This window comes from Hermetia illucens, chromosome 1, assembly GCF_905115235.1.
Source record: "Hermetia illucens chromosome 1, iHerIll2.2.curated.20191125, whole genome shotgun sequence".
Lineage (NCBI taxonomy): Eukaryota > Metazoa > Arthropoda > Insecta > Diptera > Stratiomyidae > Hermetia > Hermetia illucens.
In genome coordinates, this window is record NC_051849.1 from 173,375,544 (window position 1) to 173,392,402 (window position 16,859).

General features: G+C 42.3%; 2 protein-coding genes across 4 annotated transcripts in view; both read right to left on the reverse strand.

The window, feature by feature from the left end:
* LOC119651341 (cytochrome P450 6a8-like) overlaps window positions 1-16,859 on the reverse strand; it is a 55,199-nt gene that overhangs the window by 9,102 nt on the left and 29,238 nt on the right. The gene's annotated exons all lie outside the window — the stretch shown is intronic.
* On the reverse strand, window positions 9,498-11,059 carry LOC119651410 (probable cytochrome P450 6a20). Its single transcript, XM_038055006.1, has 2 exons — window positions 9,894-11,059; window positions 9,498-9,832 (listed from the first exon to the last, which is right to left on the reverse strand). The coding sequence occupies exons 1-2, from the start codon at window positions 10,993-10,995 to the stop codon at window positions 9,678-9,680; spliced, it is 1,257 nt and encodes a 418-aa protein (XP_037910934.1). The 5' UTR covers window positions 10,996-11,059; the 3' UTR covers window positions 9,498-9,677.

Genomic DNA, 16,859 nt, shown 5'->3' on the forward strand with positions numbered 1-16,859 from the left:
GCTGCAATTTTTCAACGGGCTTTGAGGGAGAAGATCTCCCGCTTCTCCATTCATACTCTCTTTCCCATTAAGGGAGAGGGTTCAGAGTTAAACCCTACCGGTCTGACATAAAAATAGCACCAATTTTTTAACGGGGAGAGAAGGGAGGACTTTACTCTTCCTCTTGCATATCACTCTATTCTTTCTCCTTAATGCGGTAGAGTTGAAAATTAAAACTTTATCATGGCAACATAAGAGAAACCCACTGTCATAATTTTTTTAGGGGGTTTCCGCCACCAGTATCATACCACTCTCCCTGTATAAACTTCTCATCTCCTTCGAAGATGGGGTTGAAAATTCAACCAATATTCCAATTTTCATTGCAAGCAATGAAATGATTTTTGCTTTTTTTCGCTAGTATTATTTATTTTCTTCATATACACCGATATTTCGAGAACCACTTGTTCTATTTATCAGTGCTACAGACCCCTCACGGAACAGTCGGTCTGACTTTTTTGTAACTATGGCCAAATCTACTTCATGTGGTTGTGAAGTTCATTTGGTGAACCTTCATCTCCAGCACGTCTAATAGCTGCGGTAATTGCGGAATCCATTTCCTCTTATATTAATTGCAGAGTTCTTTGTTATGGATCCCTTCAGGTGTTAACTCCCACCTAATTATCGGAGCAGGTTGGAGGTGGTGTTGTTATTCGAGCTCGGAGCATCATGCCAACGAGATAGTGAGTCAACTTTAGCCTCCCTATATTTATTGACATTCATCCATCGTGGGAAGTTAGGAAGAATTCAATTTCGTTGAAAGTAGTTCCGCCTGAAGGTACCCACCCACGTTTATTTGTGGATGGCTTTCCTCATCAGGCAGGTGCTTATAACGACCACTTCATGTCCATAACAGCTGGTTTAATTGTTGTGGCTAAGTAGGAAGCCTACTCTGAGCACACGGTTTACTATTCAGCAATGCACATTATTTTGGAGTAGGGTATCAGTTAATTGTTGGGTAGTTGTCAATGTGTACAAGAAACGCTCCTTCCTTTTGAAAATGGGCAAACCATATGTAGTTTTCCTTTGCCAGGTTCGACGTTATGTTTTTAGTCTAGTGTGAAGCTTCTTATTATGAACCGGTCGTTTTCCGTGTAGGATTGTTAGCACTACCTAACCCCAACCCGGGAGCACCAATTGGTACAATAGGTCCCTTTTATAGGCGCGGAAGACTCGCCTACCAGCGATTACCACATGGAGGTTGTGATAGTAGTTGGCAGCAGCGCTGTTGCAGTTGATTCAGCAGTTATTTCCAAGGTGTGTACCACTTCATGCTTCTACCCTGGGACTTATACCATCCTTTTACCGGGCTTTAAATTAATGACCAATTCCTTATTATCGAACATTTAAATTTTTTGAATTCTGAATTTACTTCCGTAATTTAAAAAAAAAAATTTAGTAACGAAATTCACGAACAAGAATCAGAATCTTAACGTCGCTAGAAATAACAAGCTTCCCCTATCAGAGCAATTTTATTTTGTCGAAAAGCAACTCTTTTTCATAAAATTTTTTTGCTTTCTTAGCCCAGGACAGCTGAAAATAATAGTTCAAATAGTACTTTCCGAAACTGATCTTATTTCTGAAAATTTCTGAAAAATGTGGGTGTGGCCAAAAGAGTGAAACAACAATATTTTAGAAATTTACCGGAAAACCCCCGTTAAGTTCATCCCAGAAGTACAAAATTTGGTATCAGCATAGGCGATAATCCAACTATTATTAATAAAGTCATAGAAAGTGAAAGTTTCGCATTTCAGGCAAATTTATTGTACTCTAAGATATGTATGACGGCGGGATCCACGGGGATGTTTCAGTTTTCTCTTTTTGGCTTTTTTTAGTTATTTGCATATCAGTGTCAATTATTCGAGGTAGACTTGTGTATGTATATATATGTGCTAAATTCGGGTAGTAACCTATATTGACCTATAGACACGTATGTATCTGGTTACCAGCGGTTTTTAATTTACATACGTGCTTTTGTGCACGGAGTAAAGTGGAAATGCGCATCTTCTCGCATTTCCTATTAGACCAATTTATCACTGCGGTAATAGACAATTTTTATTTATTTAGAACACAGTATTAGGTCGTTGATATGTATGTACATATGTGTATCTTGACGTTTAGCAAAATATAACGGAATATTTTGTATTCTTAGCTATGTTCGAATGGGAAATCGTGCATAGAGGGTTTGACACATACCATGAACACAAAACCTTTATACCCAAAGCGGCCAGCTTCCGGTTCTCTTCCCTGGAGAATTGTTCCTCTTAAGGAAGTCACACTTGACGACGATGTTTTCTGATCCTTCTTTATGAAAAGTAAGCTTTCAAAGGGTAGTATAGGTCCCAGGGCGAAACGTGGATTGGTACCCACGATGGAGCATAAAACCTGGGAAATGCCTGCTGAACCAACACCAACAGCTCTACTACCAAACCCTATCTCCACCTCCACGTGGTGACCGCTGGGAGCTCTTTTGTAATGAAAAGCTGCAGACGGAGAAGGATGAAGGCGAGTCTCCCGCGCCTAAAAACGGGATAAACTGTACCAACTGGTCCTCCAGGTTGGGGGTTGGGTAGGGCTGACAACCCTACACGGAAAACCGATGTTACGGAGCCACGAAAGGAGCCTCGGACAGGATGGACTTTATAGCGACGAACCCGCCAACGACAACGGACTAACGATTTGCGCATTTTCTCATGGAACGTGCGCTCCCTGTACAGAGATAAAGCTGATGAGTAGCTAGTCGATGCCCTGTCGAATAAAGGGCTGATATAACAGCGTTACAAGAGATACGATGGACAGGGGCCGGTTACCTGGAGAAGAGCCGCTACACCATATATTATAGCGGTCATCCAGTAAACCATGTGCTTGGAGTAGGTTTCTTAGTCAACCAAAAAATGAAACCTGCTGTTATCGGCTTTGAAAACATAAGCGAACGGCTATGCACTCTGCGCTTGCGAGGCAAGTTTAGAAATATAAGCCTCATTAACGTTCACGCCCTTACAGAGGAGACTGCACAGTCGGGGAAGGATACCTTCTACGAGGCGGTGGAACGAACCCTCGAAGCCTGTCCCAGATATGATATTAAAATCATACATGGGGATTTTAACAGCAAAGTAAGGAAGGAGCCCGAATTCAGGCGATACGCTTACACGAAAAAACAAATGATAACGGACTGCGGATTATTCAATTAGCAGTGTCACACGAAATGGTTGTTGGAAGTACCTGGTTTGCATGGAAAGCGATTCACAAACATACGTGTGCTTCTCCAGACGAGACCACTTTCAACCAAATTGACCACGTATTGATCGAACGCCGCCACCTCTAAGCCTTGATGAATGTCAGAACATATAGGGGGGCCAATATAGACTCGGATCACTATCTCGTTGGCATGGTACTCCGAGCTCGAATAACAATACCACCTAGAATCCAATCTGACAATCAGGTGAAAGTGAACACTGAAGCCATCCACAACACAACCCTCCGCGACACCTATAAGAGGGAAATGGATGCCGCAATAACCGCAGCCAACAGAGGACCTGGAGATGAAGCATCAACAAATGATTTTCACAATTACCTGAAGAACGTTATCATGGATACGGCCGCAAACATACTTGGCCCCAGTCGCAAAGCAAAAGGGGTCGGAACGCCTGGTTTGACGATGAATGTAAGCTAGCAACGGAACGGAAGAATGCCGCATACCGAGTACTATTGCATTCTCAAAGAACGCGGGCACGCGCAGAGGCTTATCACGAATTCCGTCGACAGAGAAGTGACTTCATAGATGGAAAAAGGAAGCCTGGGAGAACGAGCAAGTCTGTGAATTAGAAAAGTACAGGGAGCAACCGCACCAGGCGCGCAAGTTTTACCAACAAGCCAGCAGGATGAAGCCTTATACACCTCGATGCTCATCCCGCCGAGAAAAAGATTTCCGACTGAATGAGCATATTGGAACGATGGGTTGAGTACTTTGATGAGCTACTGAACAACCAGAACATCGGCGAGTTGGAGGTCCCGCCAACTGAAGACGACGGACAAATACTGCCACCACCAAGTTTAGGAGAAACAGTCCGTACAATTCGGCTAAAAAATATCGGCTAAAAAATCATAAGTCGCCAGGAGCCAATGGAATTACAGCCGAATTGGTTAAATATGGAGGCGACCAGTTACACCAAGTGGTTCATTAACTTGTGGTCAAGATATGGGACAGCGAATCAATGCCTGACGATTGGCAACGAGGCATTATCTGTCTCATACATAAAAAGGGAGATATCACACAGTGCAGCAATTATAGAGGTATCACGTTGCTGAGTACCATCTTTAAGATATTCTCCTCTATCTTGCTAGGCTGGATAGCCCCATACGCCCATACCAAAGAGACTTCACTCCAGGTAAATTAGCAACGGATCAGATTTTCTCTCTGCGGCAAGCGATGGAAAAACTGTTGGAATATGGACAATAGTTGCACCATCTGTTCATCGACTTTAAAGCCGCCTATGATAGCATAGCCAGGGTAAAACTGTACACGGCCATGAGAGAATTCGGTATCCCGACAAAATTAATAAGACTGACTAGGCTGACCCTGACCAATGTGCGAGGCGAGATAAAAGCAGCAGGATCACTCTCAAGACCATTCGACATCAACAACGGTCTACGACAAAGGCATGTCATATCATGCGTTCTCTTTAACCTGGCCCTCGAGAAAGTGATCCGTGATGCTGAGGTAAATGCAAGAGGTACGATCCTCTTCAAGTCCACCCAACTACTGGCGTATGCTGACGATATCAACATCATGGGAAGAACCACTCGAGACGTACAAACTGCCTTCATCCAGATCGAGCAGGCGGCGCGAGATCTTGGGCTGCACATCAATGAAGGCAAGACAAAATATATGGTGGCAACGTCAGCACCGAAGACGAATCAACCAACAACATCAAACCGCACTGGTCAAACACAAACACGAAGATGAATAAGGATAGGAGAATACAACTTTGAGACCGTTGACAACACGATAACAGCCACGATGATGAAATCCGTGCACGGTTGTTGTCAGCCAACACAGCCTAAGACTGTTCCGCTCGAAACGTCTCACCATAGGGTCAAAGCTCTTACTGTACAAGACTATGATCTTGCCAGTCCTCATGTATTCCTCGGAAACTCGGGTTCTTAGCAAGAAAAATTGCGAACTCTTGGCGGCGTTCGAAAGAAGAATCGTCCGAAGAATTTTTGGCCCCCTACGTGAGGATGGACGGTTTCGTAGTCTACACAATGACGAAATCTATGAGCGATAGCATGACCGTCCGGTTGTGGATAGAATGCGGCTCAATAGGTTGCGGTGGGCGGGTCACTTAATCCGTATGGATGAGGATCATCCCTCGCGGAAAGTGTATAAGGGCAATATCTATGGTAGAAAAAGAAGACGAGGCAGACCCTGCTTAAGATGGAGCGATGGCGTAGGTCAGGAGGCCAGACAGCTTTTAGGGATATCGAATTGGTGGACGTCGGCCAAAACCGGGATGTCTCGAGTTCCTTATTAAGGCAGGCCTAGACCGGATACCGGTTGTTGCGCCGTTGATGATGACGATGAAGCTTTCACCGGCCAGCAGTTCGAAGAAACCCTATTTTTGAGCTTTTGTGGGAAACGCAACCTTATTAAAATCTGTTCATTTTTTCGTCAGTGCATCCATGTGCCTCTCTGCTGATCTATCTGTCACCCGCTCTTTTCTCAGAAGCGTTAATACATGCTAATAGGTGGGAAGGTTGGAACTGTGGATTAGCACACATGCACCCAATGAAATAGTTCCATCTTGGGTTTAAAAGGAGGTCCCCATACATGCAAAGGGGAATGAATGGAAAATATCGATCAACACACTGTGAAGCACGTTTTAGTTTCTACATCAAGTACGAAATTGGGGAGTGGGAGCGAAGAGCGAAGAGCTCAATCGGAAATAAATTAATATGACTCAACATCTACCATCTACCATCCAATGCAAATATCGATTCAAATAAAAGTGATGAGGGTATATTATAATTTTTTGGAAATTTGGCCAGAATATAGAACATAACGTTGCACTCAAAAGTTTGGTTGACATCCTGGACCAGGTTGATCGGAGTCGGCGTAGAGGACAGAGCTATCCCTAACCTAAAAAGTTAGCTCGACTGAAATGTTTTGTTAGCCAGTCTCGGAAATGTGGGGAGGGGACCTCTTTGAACACTTCAGTCCCTCAGGTGGCATTAGATGAAACTTCCCGTGTCTTTACCCCGATGCGTGCGTTCGCAATCGAAGCTGAAAAATAAAACAAAATGCTTATCGCGGGAACCAATAAGAAAACACTCGAGTTAAAGCTGGACATACAAAAATAACGTCTCAACTCAGCGTGGAGCGGTAAAACTCCGTACCCAAGTGCCGCAGTCAAGAGGAAAGATCCATGACCGATCGCATCCTCAATCGTTGCTTCTAATACATCAGACATCCATGTGCTGTAGCTTTTGGGCTACTTCGCCTTGTCATTCCCAGGTCATTAATTTTGAATAAATGATAGAAGGTAGAATATCAATTGCAAAGATGTCAGATATGCCTTTTAGTCTTCTCTTATCTAATTCCAAAATCTATCAGAATATCGAAAACTTGCTAGAAATTGAAGCAAAATGTTACTCTATTCAAAATTCAATTCCACAAGACAGAACAGTTTTTCCAAATTGATTGGTAAAACGAAAACCTTGAACTCAATTCTTCGAGTTCTTCTACAACAACAACCATCTTCTCTAGAACATGTCAAATGTTCGCCAGGACACAATCGAGCAGTAAACAACGGATTTGCAATATTAGTGGAATACATGTGACGTTTTGTGCAAGACGGGATCAAGGACAGACCAGAAGGACGGTCAGTTCAAAATACGATGCCATCATTTTCTAGGCGATTGTGCGCCTTCACCGAAAAATTTGCACATCTCATTGACAGACGATCCCCACTGAAATCTACATCTAAAGGATACTTGCAAAATGCGCAGGGTTTTCAATTTTAGAACTTCGCACGAATTTTATACAACCGCCCCCACTCCAAACTCAACTCCACTTGTCAGGAAATTTAAGACCGTAACCACTTCCTATACTTTATTTTTAAAATTCGGTAGTTACAAAACTATGTTACTTTAACAACAGATTCGAACCGAAATTCTTCCTTTTCCTTTTCAAATTGAAAACTCCTTCAATCACAAATATTTTCTTACTCCAGCAACAGTCCGAACAAATAATCCTCGAGTCAGCTGACATGTCAATTCACCTTCCTCTGATGTCCAATGTCCCCCTACCTTTTCAGCCTAACAACAACAAAGGCTGCTTCGAATGAGTCTTTCTACCTCGAACCGGCCTTAATAGAAAAACAAAATCCCCACAGAATCTCCGGTATCATTTGCGTTCACATGCATAATATTTCGCCCTAGTCAGAACTAAACGTTAGAAAGGCACAGATCCTCTCACCCATTAACTTCCCCCAAAATCTATTAAAATATTTTCAAGGTTAATATATAAATTTTCACACAGTTGTTGTGTGAAAACAACAACAAATAGGTTAATGATCATTTCAAAAGGAAAGTGAAAATGATTATTTTTAAATTATATATTTAGAGAATAGGGAATTAATAGCAGGGTATGGAGATGTTGAAGAAAGTTAAGTAGGAGCAAAAGGCAGTATACTGTATACAAGGAAATGAATCTCTCTGCGCGTTACAGGACAAAGCGAACGAAATGATGCGAATGATGCAAAGTAGCGGACATTAAACATTGATGTAAATTGTGTGACCTACTTAATTCACATACATTTCGAGCTTTGACCAAAAGGAAGCATCGAGCATCTAAATATTCTAACATAACAAAATATTTAACGCCTGAACCATCGAGCTTTTGGTTTTCGATTTGCTTATACTGTCCCAAGATGTCTTACGTAACGTTTTTTTTTCGTCTCGATTTTTCACGTCTGGTTTTTCAGAGCGATTACTTATCTCCGCCTCACTCGATTCTCGGAGGATGACGCAGTGCTTCAGAGCCTCAAATCCGATCCCAAATACAAATTTTGAGAGTTGCTCATCTTCGGCTCGAACCTCTTTCTGTGCTGCGAATACTCGGAAAAGGGACCCTGGCCATACATTCCGGCCACCTTTCGCAAGGAAGTGTTCCACGCGGTTCACGACGTAGCGCATCCAGGCATCAGGACAACAAATCGGTTAGTCACCGAAAAATACTTCTGGCCCTACATGAACAAGGATGTCAATTCCTGGGCCAGAGAGTGCATCGCATGCCAGAAGTATAAAGTCACCAGGCATGTAAGAAAAGAAGTGGGCTCATTGCCCCGCACTACCAAGCGGTTCCACACCATACACCTCGTCATCGTAGGCCCTTTGCGAGACTCGCACGGTTTCAAGTGTTGCCTTACAATCATCGACAGATTTACGCGGTGGCCTGAGGCAATTAGGAGGTAGTTTGTTAGTGGAAGTCTTAAAATGAAAGATTGCCTTGGAAGATATTTTTCCTTTTTATTGGCTAAAATGGTAATCTATATAAACACGTATTTCGGGGACCAACTGTCCCCGTCTTCAGTGTTTTATCTAAGATCTAAGGCAATCTTTCATTTGGTAACTTTCTTTAGATATTCCTTACATAGACAAACTGTCTTGGCTTAGTATGACCCTATCTGGAGTTGTATAGTATATTCTAGGTTAGATCCAGATATTTTTCCGTAGTTGTTGCCTAGATAGATTCTTAATGCTAGTATGATTTTGGTTAAAATTGAATCTTTAATGGCGTGATCTAAAATTTTCTACATGGGACCTAGAAAGTTCTACCTTTGTAGCTAGCACCCTGCAACGAAAAATACACCATCGATTCGAAAGCCGCGTTGTTGCTAATCGGCCTTTTGAGCTAGCTATACTGGATTTCAATTCTTTTGACCATGGATGCTTGGGTTCAGTTGTTGTAAATGCTTGCGATGATAATGAAATTGAAACCCAGCTTAATGTAAAATAGAATCGTACAGAAATGGCATTTTTTTGAAAGTCCATATTAAATAATTCTTATTTTCGCTATTATAACAAACATATATATAATAGTGTCTATTATAATACACGGCGAGTTTATCTAACGTTTGGCTAAAAAACACATTAATAAACTAGCTAGACGGAAATAGGTATATTTGAGAAAAGGGTCTGACATTGAACCAATTTCCGTTCAAGAGCAATACATTTTACTACCCTTATGGATACATATGGGAAGTGACCTAACTGTCCCGGGTCAAAAGTTCACTTCTATAGGACAACATCATGCCGCGAATACTAGCAGAACTTTACGGTTTCGACCTTCAGCCACGAAATTGAGCGAGGAGATGGTGTCTTTCTGCAGAGCTTTCTTTCCATGATGATTTTGTTTCTACTTTGACCTAGATTTTGTCTGAAAATTCAGCGCAAATCTAAACAGTTTGACGTTTTTAATGTAGCCTTTCTTTTTTTAAAATGTATTTAAAATAAAAGGCTTAGAGATCCCGAGGTTTGTGTCGTTTTACCTCATGTCATCTCTGGCAAAGCTGTATGAGTTATCGCAGTAGATTCTCGCTCTCCATTGAAGTTCTGTAGTTTACTACATAAATCCTATTCTAAGGCGTGACGAGAGGGGAAGGAGAAGAGGAGGTAGATGATGATTTTTCTATACCAGGAAGGTTTTTCTTTATTAAGGCAGGACTAGACCGGATACCGGTTGTTGCGCCGTTGATGTTGATGAGGAAGGTTTTCCAGTAGCCCGGTATGCTGGCTTCAGTAAAATTAAGCAGATTGTAAAAGCAACCCCGATTATACTACATTTGACTACATACCCAACACTATTTGTTCCACATAGTGCATTTCGTTCATAGCTTCATATGTTAGATTCCCATTATATTTCTCCAATACAAGATTAATTTCTGATCGACACTTGTTCTGAATGTCCTGGTTCACAGCTAGTTCATAGAGAGTGAATGTCAACGTTGACGACGAAGTTTCAAATCCGCCCAAGAAAAACACAAAAGCTTGAGCTGCCAGCTCCTCAAAAGTTAGTTTTCCAATTATTTTCGAATCAGTACTCTCGTCTTCATCCCCATCGATCGATGCATTATTCTTTAACTGGATCAAAAGATCCATAAAATCATTTCGGCGAATATTATTTTTTTCGCGGTAAGCTACCGTCTCTCGAACAATACCCATGAAAAACGTAGTAACGTCGTGGTGCGTTCGGCTGAGGTGTAACATTTTACATAATCTTGGAAACACATTCATTAAACGGTTCACAAATGTACCGTGACTCGGTTCCTCTATATGTTTTCGTCCGTACTTCCGAAATTCAGCATTGGGGTCCTTTAAGCTATTGCATTCAATTCCAAAAGCACAGGTTCCAATGACATCGGTAGTGAAACGTGCTAGAAGATCCTTCACTTCATGGGTTTTCTGTGTTTCCAGAAGCTCACCAAGGACTTTATTAAACCTATCAGCAACTTCAAGCACTGTCGGGAACATAAATCTCATTCGTCCTGAAGTGAATGTTGGAGAAAGTTTTGCACGCAAGTTGCGCCATCGCTGACCATCTAAATTGAATAAGTTTGCGGAGAGAGGGTCGTCTCTCTCATTGGTATATACCCCATGATCAGTGAAATAGTTGAAATCACGAATGAGGACATCCTTAATGAAATCCAAATCAGTGGCTACAACCGCTGAAGTTGTTAGGACGTATATACCGACAAAAGGGAAATCACTTTTGGTTTTGTAGAACATATTGATAGTGTCTCGTGTACTCTTGGAAGCATGCAAGCTTCCATAAGGTATTTTCGGTTCTATGTACGGCACTCCCCGATCTTTCCAATATGAATACTTCTTTTGAAAGTATAGATAAATGGTCGGAATAAATAATATTAAAAACCACAAAAAAAATATCAAAACTTCCATTTCACTAGGTACTTTCTACGTGAACGTCAAACGAAAAGCGATCAGAACTGGCGACTGACTTAATATATACTTGAGAAACTCGACTATAGACTATCTCCCTAGCAAATAGGAGAAGCCAATTGATAAGCTCCTAGATAACGTAGAATAAACTGAATGCAATGAGGAGCCTTTGACTTTATGATGCTGTTTTAAGATGGTTACGATTGCTTTAGGGCAGCGCTTCCCATCCGCTTGACTCGTCTCGTTTCTGCAAGTCACCATAAATTAATCTTATAAAGGTGCTGCCATGCCTACAGCTGCTATTAAATGGAATCTTTTTTATCACATTTGTTTGATAAGATAATAGCTGCTTTGATTGCACAAACAATCAAAATAATATGAGATGCTCTATATCTTCATTTGAATGTTTCAAAGTCGTATTCATATTTTTTGAGAATATCTACATCTTTCTTACAAGATTCTTAGCACAGTTTTCCCCTATAGTGTGGGACATTTGCAGCCCATGTAAGAGGAAAATGGATAAAGAGGCAAATAGGGTTAGAATAGTTTCCATAATGATGAATTCGGCTCGGCTCTCATCTTTTCTTTCACGAATTACTTCTGGGAATGGTTTATTTCCAATTTTTAAGGTTTTGTTTGCAAAACAAAACCTTATTAAAATCGGTTCAATGTCTGTCTGTCTGTCTGTCACAGGCACTTTTCACAGAAACGGCTATACCGATTGACACGAAATTCGAGAATTAACAGGGGTCCCCATACATGTAAAAGGGGGGTGTACAATTTTTTTTCGCCGAATATAGTCATGTGGGGTATCAAATGAAAGATCTTAATTAGTACTTTTCGAAGCCGGTCTTAGTTTTGAGGTTTCTTAAAAAGGCGGGGAGTGGGAGGGGTGGAAAGTGATGATTTCTTTAAAGGACCCATTCTCAGAAACTACTCAAGAGAAAAATCTAAAAAAAAAACATGAAGCTGCCTCTATATGGTGCCCAGGCCTCAAAATACTCTCTATATCGATATTTGCTCAAATTAAGTTAATAATAGTATATTACCATGTTTTTGGGAAAATTGAGTAAAATCCCCCTTAGGTGCATCTCAGAGTTATAAAAGTTGGTGGTAGCATAAAATATAATATGTAGCATATTATCTCCAAGTTTGATCAAAATCATACTATTAGTAACAAAGGTACAGTAGCTCAAAGTTGTCTTTACCGTGTGAATTTACAACCCGAAGTACTAAATCTGACATGCTAAATGTATCTTCTTAACGGGCTACGTACAAATGGGATATTTCTAGAATCAAATATACTCACATAAGAAGCAAACAAAACCTTTCATACCTGAAGCACCCAGCTTCCGGTTTCCCGACTCGTTATTGTGTCTGCAGCGGCAGTCTAGCGCATTAACCGCTAATCCAGGTTAATGCGCTAGAATGCCGCTGCAGAAGGATGTTGGATAGTAGTCGACTTAACTGCGCATGGGTATCATCACTTGCAAGTCGGACATCAAGTTTCGAGAAGTACCAATTAAGCCCTTTCATGACTATATTTTGTGTAAAAAATTTAATCCCTATGCAAAATGATGCCACTAGTTGCATGTAAAGGGACACACAGATCACATATTCTCACTAAATTTCGTGACAATCGGTCTAGCCGTTCCCGAGTAAATCGGGGGTGGCAGACAGATAGAGATAGATTGAAGAAGTTCACTGACAAATGAAAGAGGACGTTGTCTCTTGGAGGTTTTCGCGCAATTAGTCATCATATTGGCTAACGATGGTCAAGTAAATACTTACCGGAAAGGGGGATCCGGTTTGGTTTGGTAGTGGATCTGATTTTTGGTAATCCTTCACTAGTTCACGATGTGTCCTCGAACGTCAGTGGAAACTACACCCACAGTGATCACCAAACAATAGTCTTAACCTGAAAAGCAAGTTAAGCGGTTGGATAGCTCCTCCAAGAATGAAAGCAACTCTGCGGAGAGGCGGATGTAGGCCCGTGGGGAAGCGTTTACATGGTTGTAATGGGGATAGTTGTTTGAAGTATGCTTGGCTGATGGTATCTTTCCCGATACATGGAAAAGACAAAGGTTACCGTTGGTGTCTAAATTTGGTAAGCCTCCTGTTGGACCATGTTCTTACAGGCCTATGTGTCTATTGGATGTTATGAGGAAAATGCTGCAGCGAATAATCTATTATCGATTGCTCCCGGCGGTAGAGTGTCTGGAATGCTTATCAGACTGACAATTCGGCTTCCACACAACTAAGTCAACCGTCGACGTCATCAAACTGGTCACTGGCTTTTTTTTGGGGTAGGGTAGGTGAATGCATTTACGCACGTAATGTTGAATTCCCGGTTCGGTACGTCGTCGGACTACCAGCTAAGCACCTCCCCATCGTCAGAGAGCTAGCCTGGAACCGTTTGTCACATTACTTTTGGCTAGTCCCCGAACTCTCCCGCGTTGCGGAGCCTTGAAATCAGGGAATTTTTTTTACCAACGGGAGGGGAGAGGAGGAAGGGAACTGTCAGTTCAAGGAACTCCCTGCCATCCGGCTCCGCCACCGGTCGAGTTCTATCTTCTTAGCAACGAGAAGGGCCCGAACGTAATGGGCAACACGGCTCCACCTGTCAGCAGTCTTCAGCATCACTTTGACAATGTTGTCTGGAGAGAGATCCCCTGTGTCTAAATAGAAAGAAAAGTATGGTGGGCGTCGTCCACAACTCCATTGCAAAACACACAATCCGGGGATCGCGCCTTTCCAATCTTGTGCAGGTAAGACTGAAAACTTCCATGCCCACTTAAAAATTGGGTAAGGAAATAGTCAGTCTCACCATGCTTCCAATTCAACCCCGCACATAAGTTGCCGATGAATTTTCTTTTTAGCTAGGATGACTATTTCGGTTTTTTCCATGCAAGGTTGAAACCATGAGTAGTCATCCATCCGCTTACCCGTCGCATCAATATGCCGAGTTTGTTTTGCGCCTGTTTGACAGTGCGTCCAGCAACAAGCAGGAGCAAGGAAGTCTTTGACGGCGGTTGGTATATCCAAGTACTCAACTGCGCTGGTCGACAGGTAGGAAGCTTTAGTACGACATAGACAATGGACCCAGAGAATACATTGTCTCAGCGGGTGTTCCACAGGCTCTATTCTGGGGCCGCTATTGTGGAACATCAAGTATAATTATATCCTTAACATCCCAGTTGCTAGTGAGGCCACAATAATGGGTTATGCCACTGACATAGCGGTGATTGTTGTTGCCAACATCTCGTGGATGTGTAATTGTAATCATCCGAAGTAATCACTGCTATAAAGAAGAGGCTGCATGATGTAGGTCTTGCCTTCGCGGGGGATACAACAGAGGCGGTGCTTATCACGAAGCGGCGCAAGAAAACCAGTGCTCGTGTCAGAATGATGAATTTCAAGCAGCATCTTTGCACTAAGGTGTGCAAGGTTAGCAAGGGTGGCAAGGATGATGCCAAATTTCGGGGACCCGCGATTCACCCATAGGCTGCTTATAACTAGAGTGGTTGGCTCCGCACTGCTCTATGTTTGTAAAACGGCACTGCATGCCATATGCAATGCTCAAAAGATGAGCACGGTTTATAAAAAAACCGTTTTCGGAGAATGTTATGGTTTCAGAATCACTTCAGATGGAGCGGTTCACGCGGCAGCGGGAATGTTGCCGTTCCACATTTTGGCCGACGAAATGACGCGCATCTATGATGAACTTCATTCTTCCTTTGATCGACAGTTTTAAAATGCTGAAAGGGAGGAATCGTTAACCAGGTAGCAACAACGGTGGGAATGGGTGGAAAAGGGTCCATGGACCCACAGATTGATCCCAGCATCAAAGCGTGGCCGCAGAGCACAGGTAATGAGATAAATTATGATCTCACGCAGTTTTTCACGGGACATGGCAGATACCGTAAATACGTCTATAGGTTTAAACTGGACGGGCTCACCCAACCGTCCTAGCTGCTGGGGTGTTTCGGAGGACCGAAGCATGTTTTCTCTCATTGTGTTAAATTCGCAGAGGAAAGGAAGAAGTCTAGAGGAGACATTGTGAGGAACAGTAACACCGGAAACTCTAATTGGGAAAATGTGTGTGTGCCAGAAGAACTTCGATGCAGTTAACTGCATGGTGAGGGGAATTCAGTGTAGGTTGAGAGAGGCAAAGGAGGTGAGAAATGCGCGGTTGTCAATGAAGTCGATGGGCGATGGGGTAGAGCCATGTCCGTCCCGCTATGTAATATTTTGCGGTAGTTCCATGAGAAGACGACAGGAGTTAGGGAGTGGTTTTAGTGGGTAATATAATGCTTGGGTAATGCATAATGGCTTGCCTTCAACAGAGCGAATATCAGTTAATCAAATAGGTATGTTTAGTGCATTTTGGCGAATGACACATCTGAGTATGTATATGAGCTGAACTGAAACGGAATGAGAAATATCTTCGGGCTAGTTTCATCCTGCAAAGGAGTTTTAACAATAATAAATTATCTGAGGAGGAGAAATCAGCACAATGTCGACTTTTGTTTCTTTGCCATTGGTTTTACAAAACATTTGAACTTTCAATGGAATGGTGAGTTCCTTGTTGAGTTTTCCTTGTCTTTGCGAAGGCGGTCGGCTTTGGTCGTTTTTTTGTTGTAAGAAATTATTCTCTAATCACGATTTATTTTTGGTCGTAAAGGCTTGTGTGCTTGTATGAGGTAGGGGGGAAGGGAAAGCTTCTGAGAACTGATACCGTAATAGTCCACTGTACTCGACTCCCACATCTGACGAAATATCCTGGGTTCTTTTATGAATCGCAAGATTTTCGGTAGTAAATGTGTGCTACCTGCTGCAGATGGAGCACATCAGCTGTAAAAACCTAATGTTTGATGCATTCATATGTGGGACACTCATATTGAAAATGTATCTCCTTGTAGAATGTCCAGTTAGTGAATTATAGCAAGGCTTGTTTCTTTTCGACTTCGTTTGGTTTTAAGGTTTGCCAGCTGTCATTAGGGGAAACTTATTGCCAGCTTTTGCTAGCAGAGTTAGTCATTTGTTGGCTTCGATTCGAGCGTGGGGAAAATTGAACCCTCATTTGTTAAGGCATCCGAGATTTCATGTCCCTCTACACCACAGAGATCAGATATCCAGAGTATAGTAGTTCCACTTTATTTAATCAAGAAGTAGAGTTCATTCGGTTTCTTAATTTCTGAATGACTTTTGATATGATCAGAAGGCTGTTCCACGACTATTGCTGTGGCCTGCGATGCCTCTTCCCTTCAACCGCTCGTCAGTTACCCCATTTTTCTCGGAAACAGTTATAGCGATTGACACCAAATTCGGTGGGAAGGTGGGAACAGGGAATGCTCACGCATGCAATGAGTTACATAATTCTATGTCGAATTCAGGGGGGGGGGGTCCCCATACATGCCCCTTGAAAGGAAAAGTTGAGAAATTTTTGTGTGTGAGCAATTATAAAAAATGCCCACGCACAGCCTAAACAAACATGGAACTTTCTCGCACAGTCTAAATAAACATGTCTGGTTGGCCGAATTATTTTTCATTCGATCATCGGGCGCCTGGAGAGTCCAAACTGACATGCCAGTTACATCTTATCCACGTTCTGGTCGGCGTTAACTGCGTACTGTTGGGCATAACTGACTGGCCGAATTGAACGAGGATGGCGGCCTTAAGAGTCGACACTGGTTTAGTCGGAGGCTGCAGGCCCTCGAGAAGCGGATACTTTACAGTTGTAGCTCAATTACTCTATTTGAAAATCGACTGCTTCTACCGCGCAAAGGACTCTTAACCATCATAAGGGTGAAATAGGGAGAAAACACATAATGTAGGAGGCATAATAATATCTACTACTAGTT

What these genes read in the sequence shown, in the direction of transcription:
- LOC119651410 (XM_038055006.1), bottom strand. Translation starts at nt 10,995, where the DNA reads ATGGAAGTTTTGATATTTTTTTTGTGGTTTTTAATATTATTTATTCCG. An exon ending in TGTGGAACAAATAGTGTTGG is followed by an intron (nt 9,833 to 9,893) that starts GTATGTAGTCAA and finishes ATTTTACTGAAG; the next exon opens with CCAGCATACCGGGCTACTGG.